Raw genomic sequence first — 16,241 nt, 5'->3', positions numbered from 1 at the left:
CAGATCAGCACCGAATACAAAGAGGCCTGTGCGTCCCTAGCCCTCGCCGCCGCCACACCCGCCCATGCCCACTCTTCTTCGACCTCCACGATGGCTGGACGCTGGGATCCCTCCTCTCTGAGCCCTCCTGCCCCTCCCCCAGTGTTAGTCAAGTCCACCTAGCGTTCTCCGAAATCCCGTGAGCTGGGGCCCACGACCGTCTCCCTCCGACCTCTCGGCCGCTCCTCCCGGCAGCCGGGACCGGCCAATCCCCCACCCCCACTCTAGCCGCTGTTCCTGTCCCGGCCCCTCCTCCGGGGCCCTCCTCCTCCCTCGCCCCTCCCGAGCCGGGGTGGGAGCGGCGGCAGCTGGAAGAGAAGGGATGAGGTCATCCTCTCCCTCGGAGTCAGCTGGTGGAGGAGAGGAAGCGGGAGGAGGGAGCGCTCGCGAGGGGAGGAGAGGAATGTGCAGGTCCGAGGAGCGCCGCGGCGGCCGCTGCTGCTCCTGCTGCTGGCGGCGGCGGCGGCTCGGGCGGCAGCCGCGGGGCCGGGACGGCGCGGAGCGCGGGCGGCGGGCAGGGGCGCGCGCTGGGTGCCGCGAGCAGCTTGGCTCCGCGCAGGCAGCCAGGCGGCGCTCCTGCCGGCCCCAGGCGCACCGCTAGCCCGGCCCAGCGCCCAGCCCGGCGGGCGGCGGGCGGCGGCGGGCGGCAGGCGAGCCGGCTCAGGAGCAGGAGGAGGGAGAGCCGCGCCGCCAGGGAGGGAAGCCGGGGCGAGGCGAGGAGGTGGCGGGAGGAGGAGACAGCGGGGAAAGGTGTCAGATAAAGGAGGGCTTTCCTCTGGTTTGGAGGCATCATGGCCGCTAAGTCAGACGGGAGGCTGAAAATGAAGAAGAGCAGCGACGTGGCGTTCACTCCGCTGCAGAACTCGGACCACTCGGGCTCGGTGCAGGCATTGGCTTCGGGCTTGCCGTCGGGGTCGGGAGCCGAGGACGAGGAGGCGGCCGGGGGCGGCTGCTGCCCGGACGGCGGCGGCTGTTCGCGCTGCTGCTGCTGCTGCGCCGGGAGCGGCGGCTCGGGCGGCGGCTCGGGGGTCTCGGGCGGCCCGGGCGGCGGCGTTGGCGGCCCGGGCGGCGGCGGGGCGGGCTCGGCGGCGCTGTGCCTGCGCCTGGGCAGGGAGCAGCGGCGCTACTCGTTGTGGGACTGCCTCTGGATCCTGGCCGCTGTGGCTGTGTACTTCGCGGACGTGGGCACGGACATCTGGCTCGCCGTGGACTACTACTTGCGCGGCCAGCGCTGGTGGTTCGGGCTCACGCTCTTCTTCGTGGTGCTCGGCTCGCTCTCGGTGCAAGTGTTCAGCTTCCGCTGGTTTGTGCACGATTTCAGCACCGAGGACAGCGCCACGGCCGCCGCCGCCGCCTCCAGCTACCCGCAGCCTGGAGCCGATTGCAAGACCGTGGTCAGCAGTGGGTCTGCAGCCGCGGAAGGCGAGGCTCGCCCTTCCACGCCGCAAAGGCAAACATCCAACGCCAGCAAAAGCAACATCGCCGCCGCCAACAGTGGCAGCAACAGCAGCGGGGCCACCCGGGCCAGCGGCAAACACAGGTCTGCGTCCTGCTCCTTCTGCATCTGGCTCCTGCAGTCACTCATCCACATCTTGCAGCTCGGGCAAATCTGGAGGTACCGTATCAGGGGTGGGGGAAGAGGCAGATCCGCTGCTGCTACTACATCCCCACTGCTTTGCTTTTGCACGAAAATCGTTTAGGGCTGCTGTGGTAGTAACCCTAGTCACACTCTTTCCGTTTTTTTTTTTTTTTTTTTTTTAACTGGGTTTTGCTATTTTAAATTTGTGATCACAACCTAGGGTGGGAGGGATGTGAGAACCAACGGAAAGGCAGCAAAGTGGTTTTGATCACCTCCTCCCTTCTGTCTCCCCACTCTGCTTCACTGACTTCTCTTTCTTTATATGCTACAACCCCTCCCCCTCCCATTTTCAGTGATACTGTTTCAGTGAGTAGGAGAGGATTCCTGTCACGTCTTCTAAAATTCTCTTTTTATCATGTTGAATTTGAAGCGTATGTTGCAATTTGGATGGCTTCTTTTGTTCCCTGAGAAAAATTGCTAATTCTAGTTAGATGAGAGTTGCTGCTGCTCAAAAGTACCGATGTTTTAATGATCACTGCTATAGAAGTACTGCGCTCCAACTGAAGTAAGGAGATGGCTTGTCTTTTTTGGAGAACATCTGTATCTGTATCTATATCTATATTTATATCTATCTCCAAATATGACTAAGTACTTTATGAGACCTTGACTTACTTTTCTGGTGCACTTTCTGATCATCTTGCAATATCCCGCCCATATCTGGTTTCTCATATAACTAAGAACCCTTGGAAAAGAGGTGGTGCACTTGTTAACTTTAATCATACTTGGCATCTTCACTGACTGCTTTCCTACTTGTTGTCTGATCCACCAAGTCTTTTATCCACCAGATATCACTTCCACATACAAACTGGAATATAAGGCTAAACTTGTTTCGGGCAAAGGGAACCATCATTTGAAGTTACTGCCTGGATTTAGGAATATAATGAAACAATATGCTCAGGAATGTGTTCCTCTGACTTTCATATGTTTTTAGTAGCTTTTTGAAGTGACATTTTATGTCTAAAAAAATTCTTTGTATGGAAGCTTTAGATGCTAACATCCAGAGCATTTTTGGTTTAATATGAGTTAATTGGTGTGCAGTGTAAGTAAAATGAGGAAACTTCCTAGCAAGTGCACTGATATGAGGCTACGTTCTGCTATGCCAGTGTCCTTTTCAATTTCATTTGTAGTTATTTTTGTGGTAAAAGACATTATAAGTCAACTACGCTGAGGTCTTCCATGTGGAAACAACTTAGAGAATTTGTGGAGTAGAACTAAAAACTTCTTTTTGTTTATGGTGAGCAATAATGTTTTCACTGAGAGGAGTGAGTGTGATTATTTTGCAACCTTTCCTGCAACCATTCCTTTGTAAAGTAGGGTAAGCATTTCCATAGACAGTGATCTTTCAAATTGTGAAACTTTTTTTTATTTCAAGCAGATACTTTCTGGAAAGTAGTATATGATATACAATCAGACAAATTGATGTTGGAAACCTCCATGTCTTGGACTCAAAGGACTTTTTGAAATGTCAGTTCAATGTGCTAGCTGTATTTCCCATGGTTGACTTGTGCAAAGACTTACAGCTTCATGCTCTTCAAGTTAGATGAAGAACTCAAATGCTTGATTTAATTACTGAAATTGTTTAGTGGTAGGATGCATGTGATTATCAGTTTTAATCTGATAATGTGGTAAATGAAGCTGAACGTTCTATTTGTTACCTTTTGCAAACTTTCTACAGGATTTGAAAATCACTTACTTTCAATCAGATTTAAAATTTCTAGATTTATGTAAATCTAAATCTAAATCTATGTTAGAAGTGCAAACACTTCTCAATTCTATTAACTGAAGAACTCTCGCTGTTTCCTACAGATTGATGCTTTATGAAAAATCTTATGTCAAATTTTGGGAACTGAAGAAGTCATTTTAATTATAGTTGTGTTGGCTAGACCTTGTAAACCAAACATTTTCCCAAATGAAAAATATTTGGTTTGAAATGATAGTTAATATCTCATAAAATGCAGAAAGTGAGAAATAATCAGGGAAAGAAAAGGGCCTAAACACATCTTGGCGAGACCACAATCGCTGGGTGAACCAGCCATACAGAAAAGCTATCAAGGGAAGTAGGGATGGCAGGGTGAGGTTGAATACAGAAGGAAAACCACAGGCTGTCAGAAAAATGCATTAACCTACCCAGCCCCGGAGAAACTATGGTCACATATGACTCCTCTGTGTTAAGTGTTTCTACAACGTTTTCCTTAGAGGTTTTGAAGTCTGTTTCGCTAACGCATGCTTATCTGGGAGGAAGTATTGTTGGATCCAAGAACAGCTAGATGAGATAATTCAGACTTATGTATTAAACACATTATTCTGAAAGGGTAGACAAATATCTGAAAATATTTCCACTCTGAAATTATTGTATTAGATCATTATTTTAGACTGCTATGATTCCCTAAATTAGGAACACTCCTCTGCCTCTTCTAGCTTTTCTTTTCAATGTGTGGTACGCAAATGTTGCAGAAACACCAGGGTACTGGATGGTTCAAAGCTCAGAGGTCATTATTTATGTTTTAACATGCTGCTTTCTAACGTCAATAAAATAGATTTTAGCTAGGTTGCTAACTGTTCATTGTACTTCCATGAAATTCTAGTTAGTTTAGGTAAGGGCTAGATTCTAAAAGCTTTCTGTAGATAAAATCCTTTGAAATAACATCAAAGTGTTTGCTTGTTCAGAAATAGCTATTTGAAACAGTTTTGTATTTGTATGACAAGATTTGCATGTATTCATACATCGATTACGAATGCAACTGCTGAAAGCAAATATACACGTTCATTTTAATTAAAGTTTACTAATGGGAAATTAATGGCAGCATTGAAAGTCATGGGAATTAATGCTGGGAAAGAACCATTGGAAATAATGAAGTGAACTTTTGCTGCCATGTGAAAAGAGCATTTACGACTTTAAAGGAACTGTGCCTGAGAATGAATGAGAAAGTACTTTTCTTTCTTGTTAATTTCATGTAATTCCAGAAGACACAAAGAGTGCAGTTCAGCCAGTGAGAGTCACAAATGCCCAATCAGTCTTCATGTTCATGATCACTTATATGTAGATGTCTTCTTCCTTCAGAATTTATGACTTACTCTTAAAATTCTACCTGAATTTCTCCAATGTATCTATGTACATATTTAGTTGTTTTCTAGCAAATAGGCACGTTGCAAACAATAACTCAAGGGATGGTAGAGTGGGGATTATTTTTATTGTTTTGGTTTTTGTTTCTGACTATCTATCATGAGAATCATGTGAGGAAGACCAGGTGAAAGAAAGCTTTTTCTGCTTTTCTCATGCTCGATATTACACAAGCGATTATCATGTGGTCCATGTTCAGATAAATTGGGAAAATGACGGATTAAAGAGAGTTAAACAGATCTCTCTACAGCAGGACTTCTCGGAGCCTTTAATAAGTTAATGTGGAGTTGTCAGTAACTTTTTAAAGGCACACTTATTAAACACTCTTGTAATGATGTGCGAAACATTGTTCTATGCCATTCTTAAACCCAGCCAAACAAAAATAATAATAACAACAATTTTATATGGCACTTTAAAAAAAACTCTACAAATGGTCTTATATTCCTTATCTCATCTAAGTTTTACAGTCACCTAAGACGAAGTCGTTAGTATCTATATATGTGAAAACTGGCTCAGAGAGATCGAGTAACTGGCGCAAGATTACCCCACTATTATGTGTTGTAGCTCAGAGTCAAAACCTGGTCTGTCTTACTCTAAAGTCTATGCTCTTTCTGGCTCCATTAGTCACCTCCAAATGCCAACTTGGATAATAAGGACAACAATGTATAAAAATGACAATTTACCTTTACTAAAGAGGGCAAAGTGGGAGAGGGAGCTGCAGTTTAGACAAGTTAGGAGATCGTTCCAACAGCACACCAGTAGTTAAATGGCAGAACAGAGACTTCAGCTCAGATCATCTGACTCTAAGCCCACCCTTCCTCTTACTACACCATTCGGACACGCTGAGGCTGTTGCATTAAATCCAGACTGAATAACATGATCTTGTAGTGGTGTTAGTGATTAAATGGCATCGTGTGTGTGAATAAGTGAAAAGTGCTTTGCAAATAATGAAGAGGTTCTAGCGATAAGGAATGGATAGGAAAATAGAGAACATATAGATTATACCTTCATCTACTGAAAAAGTACTTTATTGATCCTGAGTTAGTTCTGATTTCTGGTAGAAGTCAGGCAAGATTGGTACCCTGTCCTGAGTTGACTGAATGGTCATTTTCAGTGTATCTGTGCTTCCTCTACTGCATATTAATTAATTTATTCATTCATCATATCTTAAGCACCTACTCTATGCAAGGCACTGTGCTAGCTACTAATTATCCCAAGATGAATAAAACACACATCTTCTTTCAAGGAATCTACTGTCTGATAAGGAAGACAGAAAAAAGAACAGACAATTTTAATACAGGGAAGTAAGCACCATGATAGAAACAGGAAACTCAAACCACCTTAGTGGTTCAGGTAAGACTCCTAGAGCAGGGGATGTTTGAGCAAAGGTTTGGATGATGAGAAAATCTGCTCTCTGAATAGAGAGCCTGTAGAGCCTTGGATATAACTGTGTAAAGGCAGAGGGGCAAGAAAGAACAAGGCGGGTTGAGTGTGTGCTTTGAATGAGTGAGAGATCGTAGCTAGAGATGAAGATGGAAAATCACTTGGACTGGACAATAAAGGGAATTTAGATTTCATTCTGAAGATGTTGAGGAGCCATAGAAGGATTAGAATGTGGGGAAGGATTCTCAACAAAAGTGTCAAAACATTGTTTTATCCAAAGGAATGGCAAAAAGCTAAAAGTTTCAGGAGATATGTCATCAATTCTCCTCTGATTCAGTCATCTCTTTCATTCATGAAAATTCATTGATTTTAAAGGGAATGTGTTTGTATGTAATTGGGGCATATAAATAGGCCCAACATTGTGGTAGAGTTGTTTTTCAAAAAAAATGGATTGGTTGAAATTTTTAATTGTGCTTATACTAAAGTAAATACTTGACAACAGTTTACTTTGTGTTATGTTTTGAAGAGATTTTCTTCAGGATATGGTGCTCCTCACCTTATTAAAATTTAGGTTTCCTGGTCCTGAGAAACTTGTTCCTAATGTTTTTGTAACACTTTCTAATTTTCAGACGGTTTCCATGTCTTCTTTCTTATTTGATCCTCAAGTAGCACTTTCATTTTGCCTATGTGGAAATTGAGACAGAGAATGTTAAATGATTTCCTCTTTAGGTCACATAGTTCTGTGCAGATTTTAGGCTAGAATTCAATATTGATGTGGGAGAGGAAAAAGGAATCTGAAAAATGGTTGATGAGACTGAGGATGATTAGGTAGAAGAGAAACCTGAAAACTTGAGAGCTCTCCATAAGCACTAAAAGATGGTAATCTGGAAGATGCAGCAGACTTCCATGTAGCCTGTCTGGGACAAAATGGATGAGACCTACAGCAAGAGATTTTTAATTAATGTAAGAAAGAAATTTTTAAGTAGTCAAAGAGATCCCAAAATCAAGGAAGTTTCCTTAGAAACAGCAAGTTCTGCATCATTGGAGTGTCTAAGGCATAGGTGGGAAATCTGTAGGCAGAGTTGCAGTAGAAGAGACTTTAACTATCATACAGAGGGTTGAACTAGACTATCTTCCAGCCCTGAGATTTTATGACAATTTCCATCATTGCATGCTGCTCCAAACATAGTGGACTAACCTTTGCTATTCTGTGGATGAAAGAAGTAGGAGTTTGCTTGAAATACCGCAGTTGTGTCACTTTGAAATCTATTCATTGGTTTATGGATTCAGTATCTTCCCTGGAGCATCACAAATCTGTGCAATATCTTTGAGTGCTGGGCTTGGTATGTAAATCTCTGAGTTAGCTAATAGGTATAAATCCACACACAGTCAGTCCTCTGTACATTTACTTGGGTTACTGTATGAGTTGCAAGAATTTATGCATAAATCTATATGGTAGATAGACCTATTTCAGGATCTTTGCAATAACAACCGCAAAGGTTGTAATTTTTCCATTTGCTTGAACTGTAAACTGTTTGCGCCACAAGGGTGAAAATGTTTTTATACTTATTACACCCCACAAAATTGCAGACTGCCTTAACAGAGTAGTTGAAAGTAGTATCTATCCAAATGTATGCTCTCATTTTTTAATGGTGTCCAGAAACCCTTTGGTCAGTAGCTCTGAAGGTCTTTGCTCTTACAAAAAATTCCTTAATGTTTGAATATCCAAGTACACAACTTGCTGTTCAGTATTTTACAGTTTGAATGAAATAGTCTGCCTATGAATTTAAGTAGCACCAGAAACTGTGTAGCAGATAAATAGAATGATTCCCCTTTATATGGACTTGTTAGCTAATCTGTTTAGCACATTTCTTTGACTTGCTTTAGAATTTGAATGGCACACTTACTAGGCCTGTGGAAGCAAGACTAGGGATTAGAATTGGATTTATTATTCTTATGCATTATCAAATATAAGGTGCAGGGTGGTGCTCGCCATGAGAAACTGCTTCCCAAGTGTAATCATAAAATAGTTGCAATATGTTGATGGATTTCAGGGAAAAACGTATTCAGTAATTCTCAACAGGAAATATTCTCTTGAAAGGCACTGCATAACTCAGACCAACACACCAAGTGACTTCCTTCCAGCTATGTGATGGTTGGTAACTGTTGTTGTGGCCATTTGGGAAGGAGGACCATGGGCAAGTCCTGATGAACTTACTCAAGTCCTCATGAAGTTACTCATGGATAAGAATACATGCTCAGTGAATATTTACTGATCTGTGCATGAAACATGGGCATTATTTTTTCTTCTTTGTGAGAGTGTAGCTGAAGTTGCTGCTTGGTTGCTTCTTGAGTTTTGAAAGGTACAGTGAATCAGAAAAGGGGAGATGTTATCTAGAAAGGTTATGACAAGTCACCCAGCTCTTTTTTAGATTACTAGTGTTAAGGAAATGGGGCTAAATTTCACAAAGACTTAGATATCCTCCAAGACAGATGCAGCTAGCAGCCCAGCTTTGCATTCCTATTCTTGCTGATAGAAAAGTCAGACTGGGAAGCTTTGGGATAGATATTTTTCACTTAATTCTTACCTATACTTGGCTTTCTGAGAATATAAATTATAAACTGGGTGATTTTTGGTATTTTGGGGGCCTTTATTTGTCTATACAAAGAAAGTTTGTAGCTTCCACTATTACTACCATCACCTCCATCATCACCATAATTCTTATCACTATAAAACATTAATTCCATGTCTAGTATGTGTACAGAACTAGTACAGACTACTGATTGCAAGGTAAACTTAAGAAGGGTTAAAATGCAAATAAATCAGTTCAAAAATTGCCTACAGGCAAGAGGTGATCTGAGTGACACCATTAGATCTTTTCTAACTGTAAGATGAAGAGGTAAGGTCAGAGTTAGAATATCACCAATGGATCTTCTTTAGAGAGGCAGCTGTCTTCTTGGGAACTGGACTAAAGGGGGAGTCAGAAGAGATGCTTTGGCTGCTTGATAGCTCAGACCCCAGGCAAGTCAGCCAACCGCTCCGGGTTATGCATAAGAGCATGTGTAGATGATGTCGCATAGCTCTTGGGTCCCCACAAGTTTTAAATTTAAATTTTCTTTTGGTTTCCTCCTTCTGAGCCTTAGTTTTCTATCTGTATGATGTGATTGGCCAAAAAATAATATTCAAGGTTCTTTCCAGGTCTAAAATTATAATAAATAATTTTTTTTTACTTGCCCAGTCCCCAGAGTATACACGCCAGAAAGTCTGTAAGTGTTCTTCTAAGGCCACTGTTACAGCATTTCTCTGGTTATGTAAGTTTAAGAGGCTCTCCAGGGGTTTTCCCAAAGTTGATAATATTATAGTGTCTAAACCCAAGAAACTGGTATTATTCATGAATGAGGTGGGAATCTTAAGCTTATTTGTATAGTGCAACTCTTTTGTGTCATTTCCAAATTTTAGTTGTAATCTAATGAAACTATTTTCATAAAAGTCCATACCCAAGTATTAGCAGCTGATATGAAAAGTATTCCATGTCAGTAATTCTAAGATATACACCATGTAAACTTGGGAAGCCAAAATTGCCATCTACCTTTCATGTAGTAAGGTATGCACAGCTGGAGTGCTGTGATTAGCAAATAGGAACAATGCTTCACAGACTTAAAAAGAACTATCCATTATGTCAATGAGAAAACTGTTGTCAGAGCTGGATTTTCTTTTAAATTAAAAGCTTGCCTTAGCTTACACTGTCACTGACTTAATATGCTAGAAATTGAATTTAAACTCTATGCAAAGATACTGTATCCAGGCCTGTACTTGTTAAAGAGTAGGAGCGTGTTACACCCCGCTGGAAGAGAGCACTGTAGTAATCTTTCCTAGAGGAGAATGGCCTGGATCTCTAGGATGTTAGAGATCTGTCGTGAAGTGAAGAATTTCAATCCCATGCCAACATTTCAGATTTTTAGATTAAAAAAAAATTTTTAAGCATTTATTTTAACATTATGTGAAGTATGTCAAACTATTTTCTCATCTTCATGATTCATAAGTAGGCTGTTTGAATCAGTTCTCCTTCTTTTGTTTAATTTATACACATGCCCTGTTTTCCTGTCAGGGGAATCCTTTTATATAAACAGAGCAGTGGGCAGTGTGTGGGGTAGGTGAGGATTAGTCAAACAGAACATCGTGCATATAGAGAAAAAGTGGGATCTACACTGAATATGAGTCTAAAAAAACTTGAGATGATTTTGAGTTGACTTGCCATCAAGTACACTCTATTAAGAAGGACAAAGTCAACCTTTCTGAACAACCAATTTGGGAGATTTCATCCGTGTAAAAAGCAGTCTAACTTCCTCTTTCTGCAACTCAGATAATAGTCATGAATAAAGATACAGCTTGCAGCTGAATTCTTTACTTTTCGGGGGTTTTTCCAGTAGCAGAGAGTCAATAATCAAAACAAAGGTAGCCACTGTAGCAGTAACAGTGACAAAATTCTCCCCTATAACTTCCATCATTAGTTCATGGTATAGTCACTCTATCAATGTAACAGTAACAATGAAGAAATGATCCTTCAGGAAAGCAAGGGAAAGGATTTATAGGAGTTTCTTTTATTTTGATTGACTTTCAGCTCATTAATTTCCTGTTTTACAAAAGTAAAATTAATAACAATCTTTTTAGAAAATGTAGGTCAATTTCAGAAGACTTTCCAAAGTGATTTACAATACTTGGGTCTGTTATTATAACATAAATTAGCAAGTGTGTCCTATAGGGTTTCATATTTCCAGGGGATATACTACTATTAAGAGTGACAGTCACAGATATCCAATGGGATTTTTCCTGGTTTGTTGGTGGTCAGATTTGAAAAACTGAGTTCTAGACAGGAATAGGTAACGTAACACCATCCTAATGAAAGCGTAAGTATTAATTGTGTTCACACTTCTGAAAATCAAATAGTTACAATTACTTAAGGCTATAATGTCTACCTAATTTAAGGTTAGAATCAAATTAGTAAGAGGGAGGACACCTGAAGCTTTTAACAAGGAAGTATGTCCAAATACCCTGGAAACTATCATCGAGTCCCATTCTCTGATCTTCCAAGAGGAGATGAGGGTGTTATAGATAAGGCATGCATTTATTAGCTTGAGGAAGAAAAATTTAGCCATGAGAGAAGTGAACAAAAATGGAGAAGTTTATTCCATGATCAGTGAGTGAATTTTCAATTCTTGGTAGTTGTAGTAGGAAAATTGTGCTGACCCTCATTATAAAACATGGCACAGCAAAGTTAAAGCAAGGCTTCGTCAGTCAGGCCAGGCTTCCAGTAGATGTTTGTTCTAGGGGCAAAGAAGTCAAAACTCAGGTTGTGATAATGGTCAAGCTCATGGGATCAGCTCGATATCGAGGGCACCAGTGGGGTCTTTATTTGAGAGTGTTTGACTTGAGAATCCTGTGTTATCACACAGATCAGAAATAGGAAAGAAGTCAGTGGCCAGAGGGTCAAGGCCAAGGCATACATCATAAATGGGAATGTATTAGAAACCTGGGAATCCAAGTGAGGGCCAGAAACAAACTTGCTAATAGTAAACATAGGTGAGAATCAGAAATCAAGGGCATCACGAAAGCAAACCATGATACTCGTGCTTCAAAATGTAAAACTAGGGGCTGGCCTGGTGGCACAGCGGTTAAGTACGTACGTTCCACTTCTGCGGCCTGGAGTAGCTGGTTCGGATCCCAGGTGTGGACATGGCACTGCTTGGCAAGCCATGCTGTGGCAGGCCTCCCACATATAAAGTAGAGGAAGATGGGCACAGATATTAGCTCAGGGCCAGTCTTCTTCAGCAAAAAGAGGAGGATTGGCAGCAGTTAGCTCAGGGCTAATCTTCCTCAAAAAAAACAAAGTAAAACTAAAGGGAAATTTGTTTCATTTATGTTCTCATATAATTTCTGCCTGGTTAGGTATTAAGAGTAAGGCCTAAGGCTGGAGGTTGAGTTATAACCCCACTGAGGGGAGGGCGAGGAGCTGGGATTGCAGGCAGGTGCCCAGTCACCACTGTTGACACCTGAAAATCCATTAGGAGCCTACTGACTAGGTCACTCCTTGGTCACTGTAGTCAGTTGCTGAGAATAGAGTGACAAAAATAAGTGACCAATGATAACCTTTTAATCATGGATTCCACAAACATCTGCCTAAAATCATAGTAAGGAAAATACATTAGAAAGAATTTGCTCTTAAAAGTTTTCCTGTTTAGGAAAGGAGCCAAGTCATGTTCATTCCCCCAAATCTGTCTGTGATGGCACCTAAGAGTGGAGCTACTGCCTTGCAGCTCCAGGCAGGATGGGCAACCAGCAGCATCAGCATCTCTTGGAAGTGTCTCAGAAATGCAGAATTTCAGGTTCACCCCAGACCTTCTGAGTCACAACCTGCATTTGAAAAAGATCCCCAGGGGATTAATATGCATATTAAAGTTTGAGAAACACAGTAGCCTCTACTCTGCTGCAGAAGACGGAGCAATTCCTTTCAGTTGAAATGGTCAGGGAAGGTTAATCTGACCTGGACATTAATGGAAAATATGGTTGATCCACATTGTCACCAGCTTTCTCACCAAAGTTAGCTCACCAAGTATGATAGCAAGGGCTGGTGCCTAGATACTGTAACAGTGATAGGCACACAAATACACACCAAGGAACCTCTTTATAGACAATACAATAAGCAAAAATATGAAATCTTCCACTGGCAAAGGGAGTAAAAGATTTTAATGAAATCTTTATTAAAAATCCATTACTCTATGGTTTTATTGTTCACAACTGATCTCTCATAAAATAATTCAGCACATTGACTGCCCACCTCTCACAGTTTTACACTGTCCTCAGACCTTATGCCAGTTGGTCTCTTGAGATGGAGTGGACAAAGGGTGATGAGAGAGGGACCAGACATTCTCAACCGAGGTGGACACTAAGGAAAGCATTGGATTCAGAGTAACCAGGCCCCGAGGATAGAGAATGAGGAGAGGAATGCAGAAGTGGTAGCTCTTACTAAGACATAATGATTGTCATCTTTGCTTAGAGAGGTGGAGCTGAGCTGGTTATGGCACTCTTATCCATGCTTTTCTGGGAAAGCAGCAGCATGACGGTGAACAAAGGATGCCCCACCACTGGGGATTGGGGATAATGGATAGGGAAATGGGGATATGGACACCCCTCCCCTCAGCCAGGAGTCTGATAGACCAAGAAGCCTCTGTATCTATGTGGGGAAAGAGGAACCAAGGAAGGAATAGAAGAAAATGGAACTAGGACTCAAGACCTGAAAAACTAGGCTCTGGCCGCGAGTTAGCAGGGTATGTTTATAAAACAATATGGAAAGATTTCTGATGACCAACCTGCTCCATCCAGTTCAGCTCTTCACAGTGACCCATAAGGCTGACAAGGCAGGCTATACCATGGGAAGAAATATGATGGTTCAGCCAGATTTCATGCTTTGCTATTTGTCTTCCTAAGGGAGAAATGTAACATTCAGCAGTAGACAAACTATGTCAGTGTCTGTATTGTAGAATAAAGAGAATGAATGGTGCCTTATAAAATGTATATTTGTGTAGATGTATTATCAGTTTCCGTTTTTTACATTAAACAAAATAGAAAAGGATGACCTTCCCAGAAATGCTGCTTTTCAAAGTAATAGTTTTCTAATTTCCCTTCCGTACAACAGCTGGTGTTGCTATGCCGTCACTTTTGTTGCTAGGGTTCCTTCCCCCACCTCTGTGCTAGGATGTGATTGTTTTCTTCAGTGTTCTTAAGTGTTTCCATGGAGAATTACTAAGTTGATTTTTCTCAGTCAGCTTTATCAGTGGGTGTGGTCATCCTGCCAGGCTCTAGACCTGTATGACTTTTCAATATGGCGACTACTAGCTACACATGGCTGTTACACATTGGAAATGTGGCCCAGTTGAGGTGTATTGTAGGCCTCAGATTCTCAGGCAATTTTGAGGACTTGCTGTGAAAAAAAAGGGCTGATAAATATCTCATTAATAATTTTTATGTTGATCATATGTTGAATTGATAACATTTTATATATATTCGGTTAAATAAAATGTATTATTAAAATTAATTTCACCTGTTGCTCTTTGTGCTCTTTAAATATGACTACCATAAAAGTAAAATTGCATGTGTAGTTTGCATTATATTTCTATCCGACAAAGTTTCTCTAGATAATAACAGAGCCTAGTTCTTCAGGAATGAAAAGAGGGAAATCACAGTGAAGCGAAATGTTTCAAAATGCTAAGATAAGAATTCACTAGAAGTTACTAGGTGTTGCTCACAGCCACAAAGGGCAAGGAATGACAGGTACCGCCAAAGCTACTTGGTTGTTTAAGCAATCAAAGTTTATTGATAAAGGGAAACAGAACAAGGAGCAGGGATAAAGGGGAACAACAAATCGGTACTTACAACGTCCACACCACAATCAGCCAGGGAAGTCCCAATAGGATGGGAGTGCCGATTGTCCGGGTCTGAGGCAAAGCGTTCTTTCCTTAGTGTCCCAATTGTTCTATGCTTGTAACTCCCTTTCAGCCTAAGGTTTCTCTAGGTTCTGACTCAGGGTTTTAGACATTTGGATACTTTGAGTTATTTCTTCTTGTTCCGATGGATGGGGTGCTTCTATCTTTTTTGTTCCCACAGATGGGATGTTTCTAAAGTCCAGTAAGGTGCCCATCGGGGTGGCCCGCCCAGACAAGGAACGTGACACAGCACATATTCTTTGTAACTTATGCCTTAGAGTCAGGGCCTAAGTGACCATCTTTGGCTCCGAGCCCAGACACATTCCTTCGTGTAGAGCCCAGGCCCAGTGTCCTTGGAAGGCCGGGAGGTCAATGAACTCTGTACATTATGGGCCCTCACATCCCCACCTATCCATAGGACACTAGGCAAACTGAAAGCCCCTGTTTTAAACACATACACAACCAACATCCAAGGAACAGAAGACAAAACATTATAATGAGTAAAAGGGCATCCCTAAAATAGTCGTTCCACCCTGTAGGGAGCCACGAGAATAGAACAATTGGGAGTCTCACTGAGGAAAGGATGCTTTGCCTCAGACCCAGACAATTGGCACTCCCACCTGCCGTACAAACTATTGGCACTTCCCCGGCTGATTGTGGTGTGGATGTTGTAAGTACCGATTTGTTGTTCCCCTTTATCCCTGCTCCTTGTTCTGTTTCCTTTTATCAATAAACTTTAATTGCTTAAACAACCAAGTAGCCTTGGCGGTACCTGTCATTCCTTGCCCTTTGCAGCTGCGGGCAACACTAGGGAAAGGGCTGTGAGTTCTTTCACTTTTGAGGCAAGGGGACTTAATGGGTTTTTCAAATAAGATTACCTGTTGGCAAAAACTGACTCTTTAGGAGATGAAACCCCTAATGTGAGTCAAGTCCATTGTCTTCCTTGCTTCCCGCCTTGCTAAAGGGCTAGTGACATGCTGTGCTTATTTGGTGGTTTTATAAATAGTGTTCAATGATGACAATAAGGCCTAAATCTTTGTAAGTGCCATTGTAGCTTGCCAAACACATTCACTTATATTAAACCACCCGGTCCTCTCATCAGCTTCTCAAGGTAGGTACTACTATTGTTCTCATTTGAAGATTAACTAACTAAGGTTCAGAGAAGGTAGGAGACTCACCCAAGTGCACACAGCTACTCAGCAGCAAGTACCTGCACTCACATTCATGACATCAGCTTCCAAATCTTGTGCTTTTCTCACTATGTCTTACTACTCCAGGATTAATCCAAGAGAACCACCTGGCGAAGCATTTCCTAACCTTTCAGACTGGCAACTGTGCTGAAAACTGCAATGAGTTCAATTTTACTGTGACATTAGTGGGAATTAGTTAAGACCAATTATGGGATTTTCTTGACTGCCAGGAAAGGGAGAGACACATCTGATGAAGGGAGGTCAAATTTGAGTCTTGACTTTGCTGTAAACTTCTCAACTATAAAATGGTGAGTCGGGGTTACATCAGATAATTTCTAACGTCCCTTCCAGCTCTATAATTCTGTGAAAACTGGTACCCAAATGGAGC

General features: G+C 42.0%; 1 protein-coding gene across 6 annotated transcripts in view; it reads left to right on the top strand.

Moving 5' to 3' along the window:
* Positions 1–341: 341 nt before the first annotated feature.
* The window catches only part of XKR4 (XK related 4), a 423,291-nt gene continuing 407,391 nt past the window's right edge, over positions 342–16,241 (top strand). For all 6 annotated transcript variants that reach the window (XR_011543065.1, XR_011543063.1, XR_011543064.1 and 3 more), the window contains exon 1: positions 342–1,654. Coding sequence is in view for 1 of the 6 variants with exons in the window: in XM_070630604.1 (XP_070486705.1) it covers positions 831–1,654 (824 nt within the window). In the remaining 5 variants the exon portion in view is untranslated. The remainder of the gene's footprint in view (positions 1,655–16,241) is intronic.

Source organism: Equus przewalskii, chromosome 8 (assembly GCF_037783145.1).
Source record: "Equus przewalskii isolate Varuska chromosome 8, EquPr2, whole genome shotgun sequence".
NCBI lineage: Eukaryota > Metazoa > Chordata > Mammalia > Perissodactyla > Equidae > Equus > Equus przewalskii.
The sequence above is the reverse complement of the archived record's forward strand: the minus strand, read 5'-3'. Positions and strand labels throughout refer to the sequence as shown.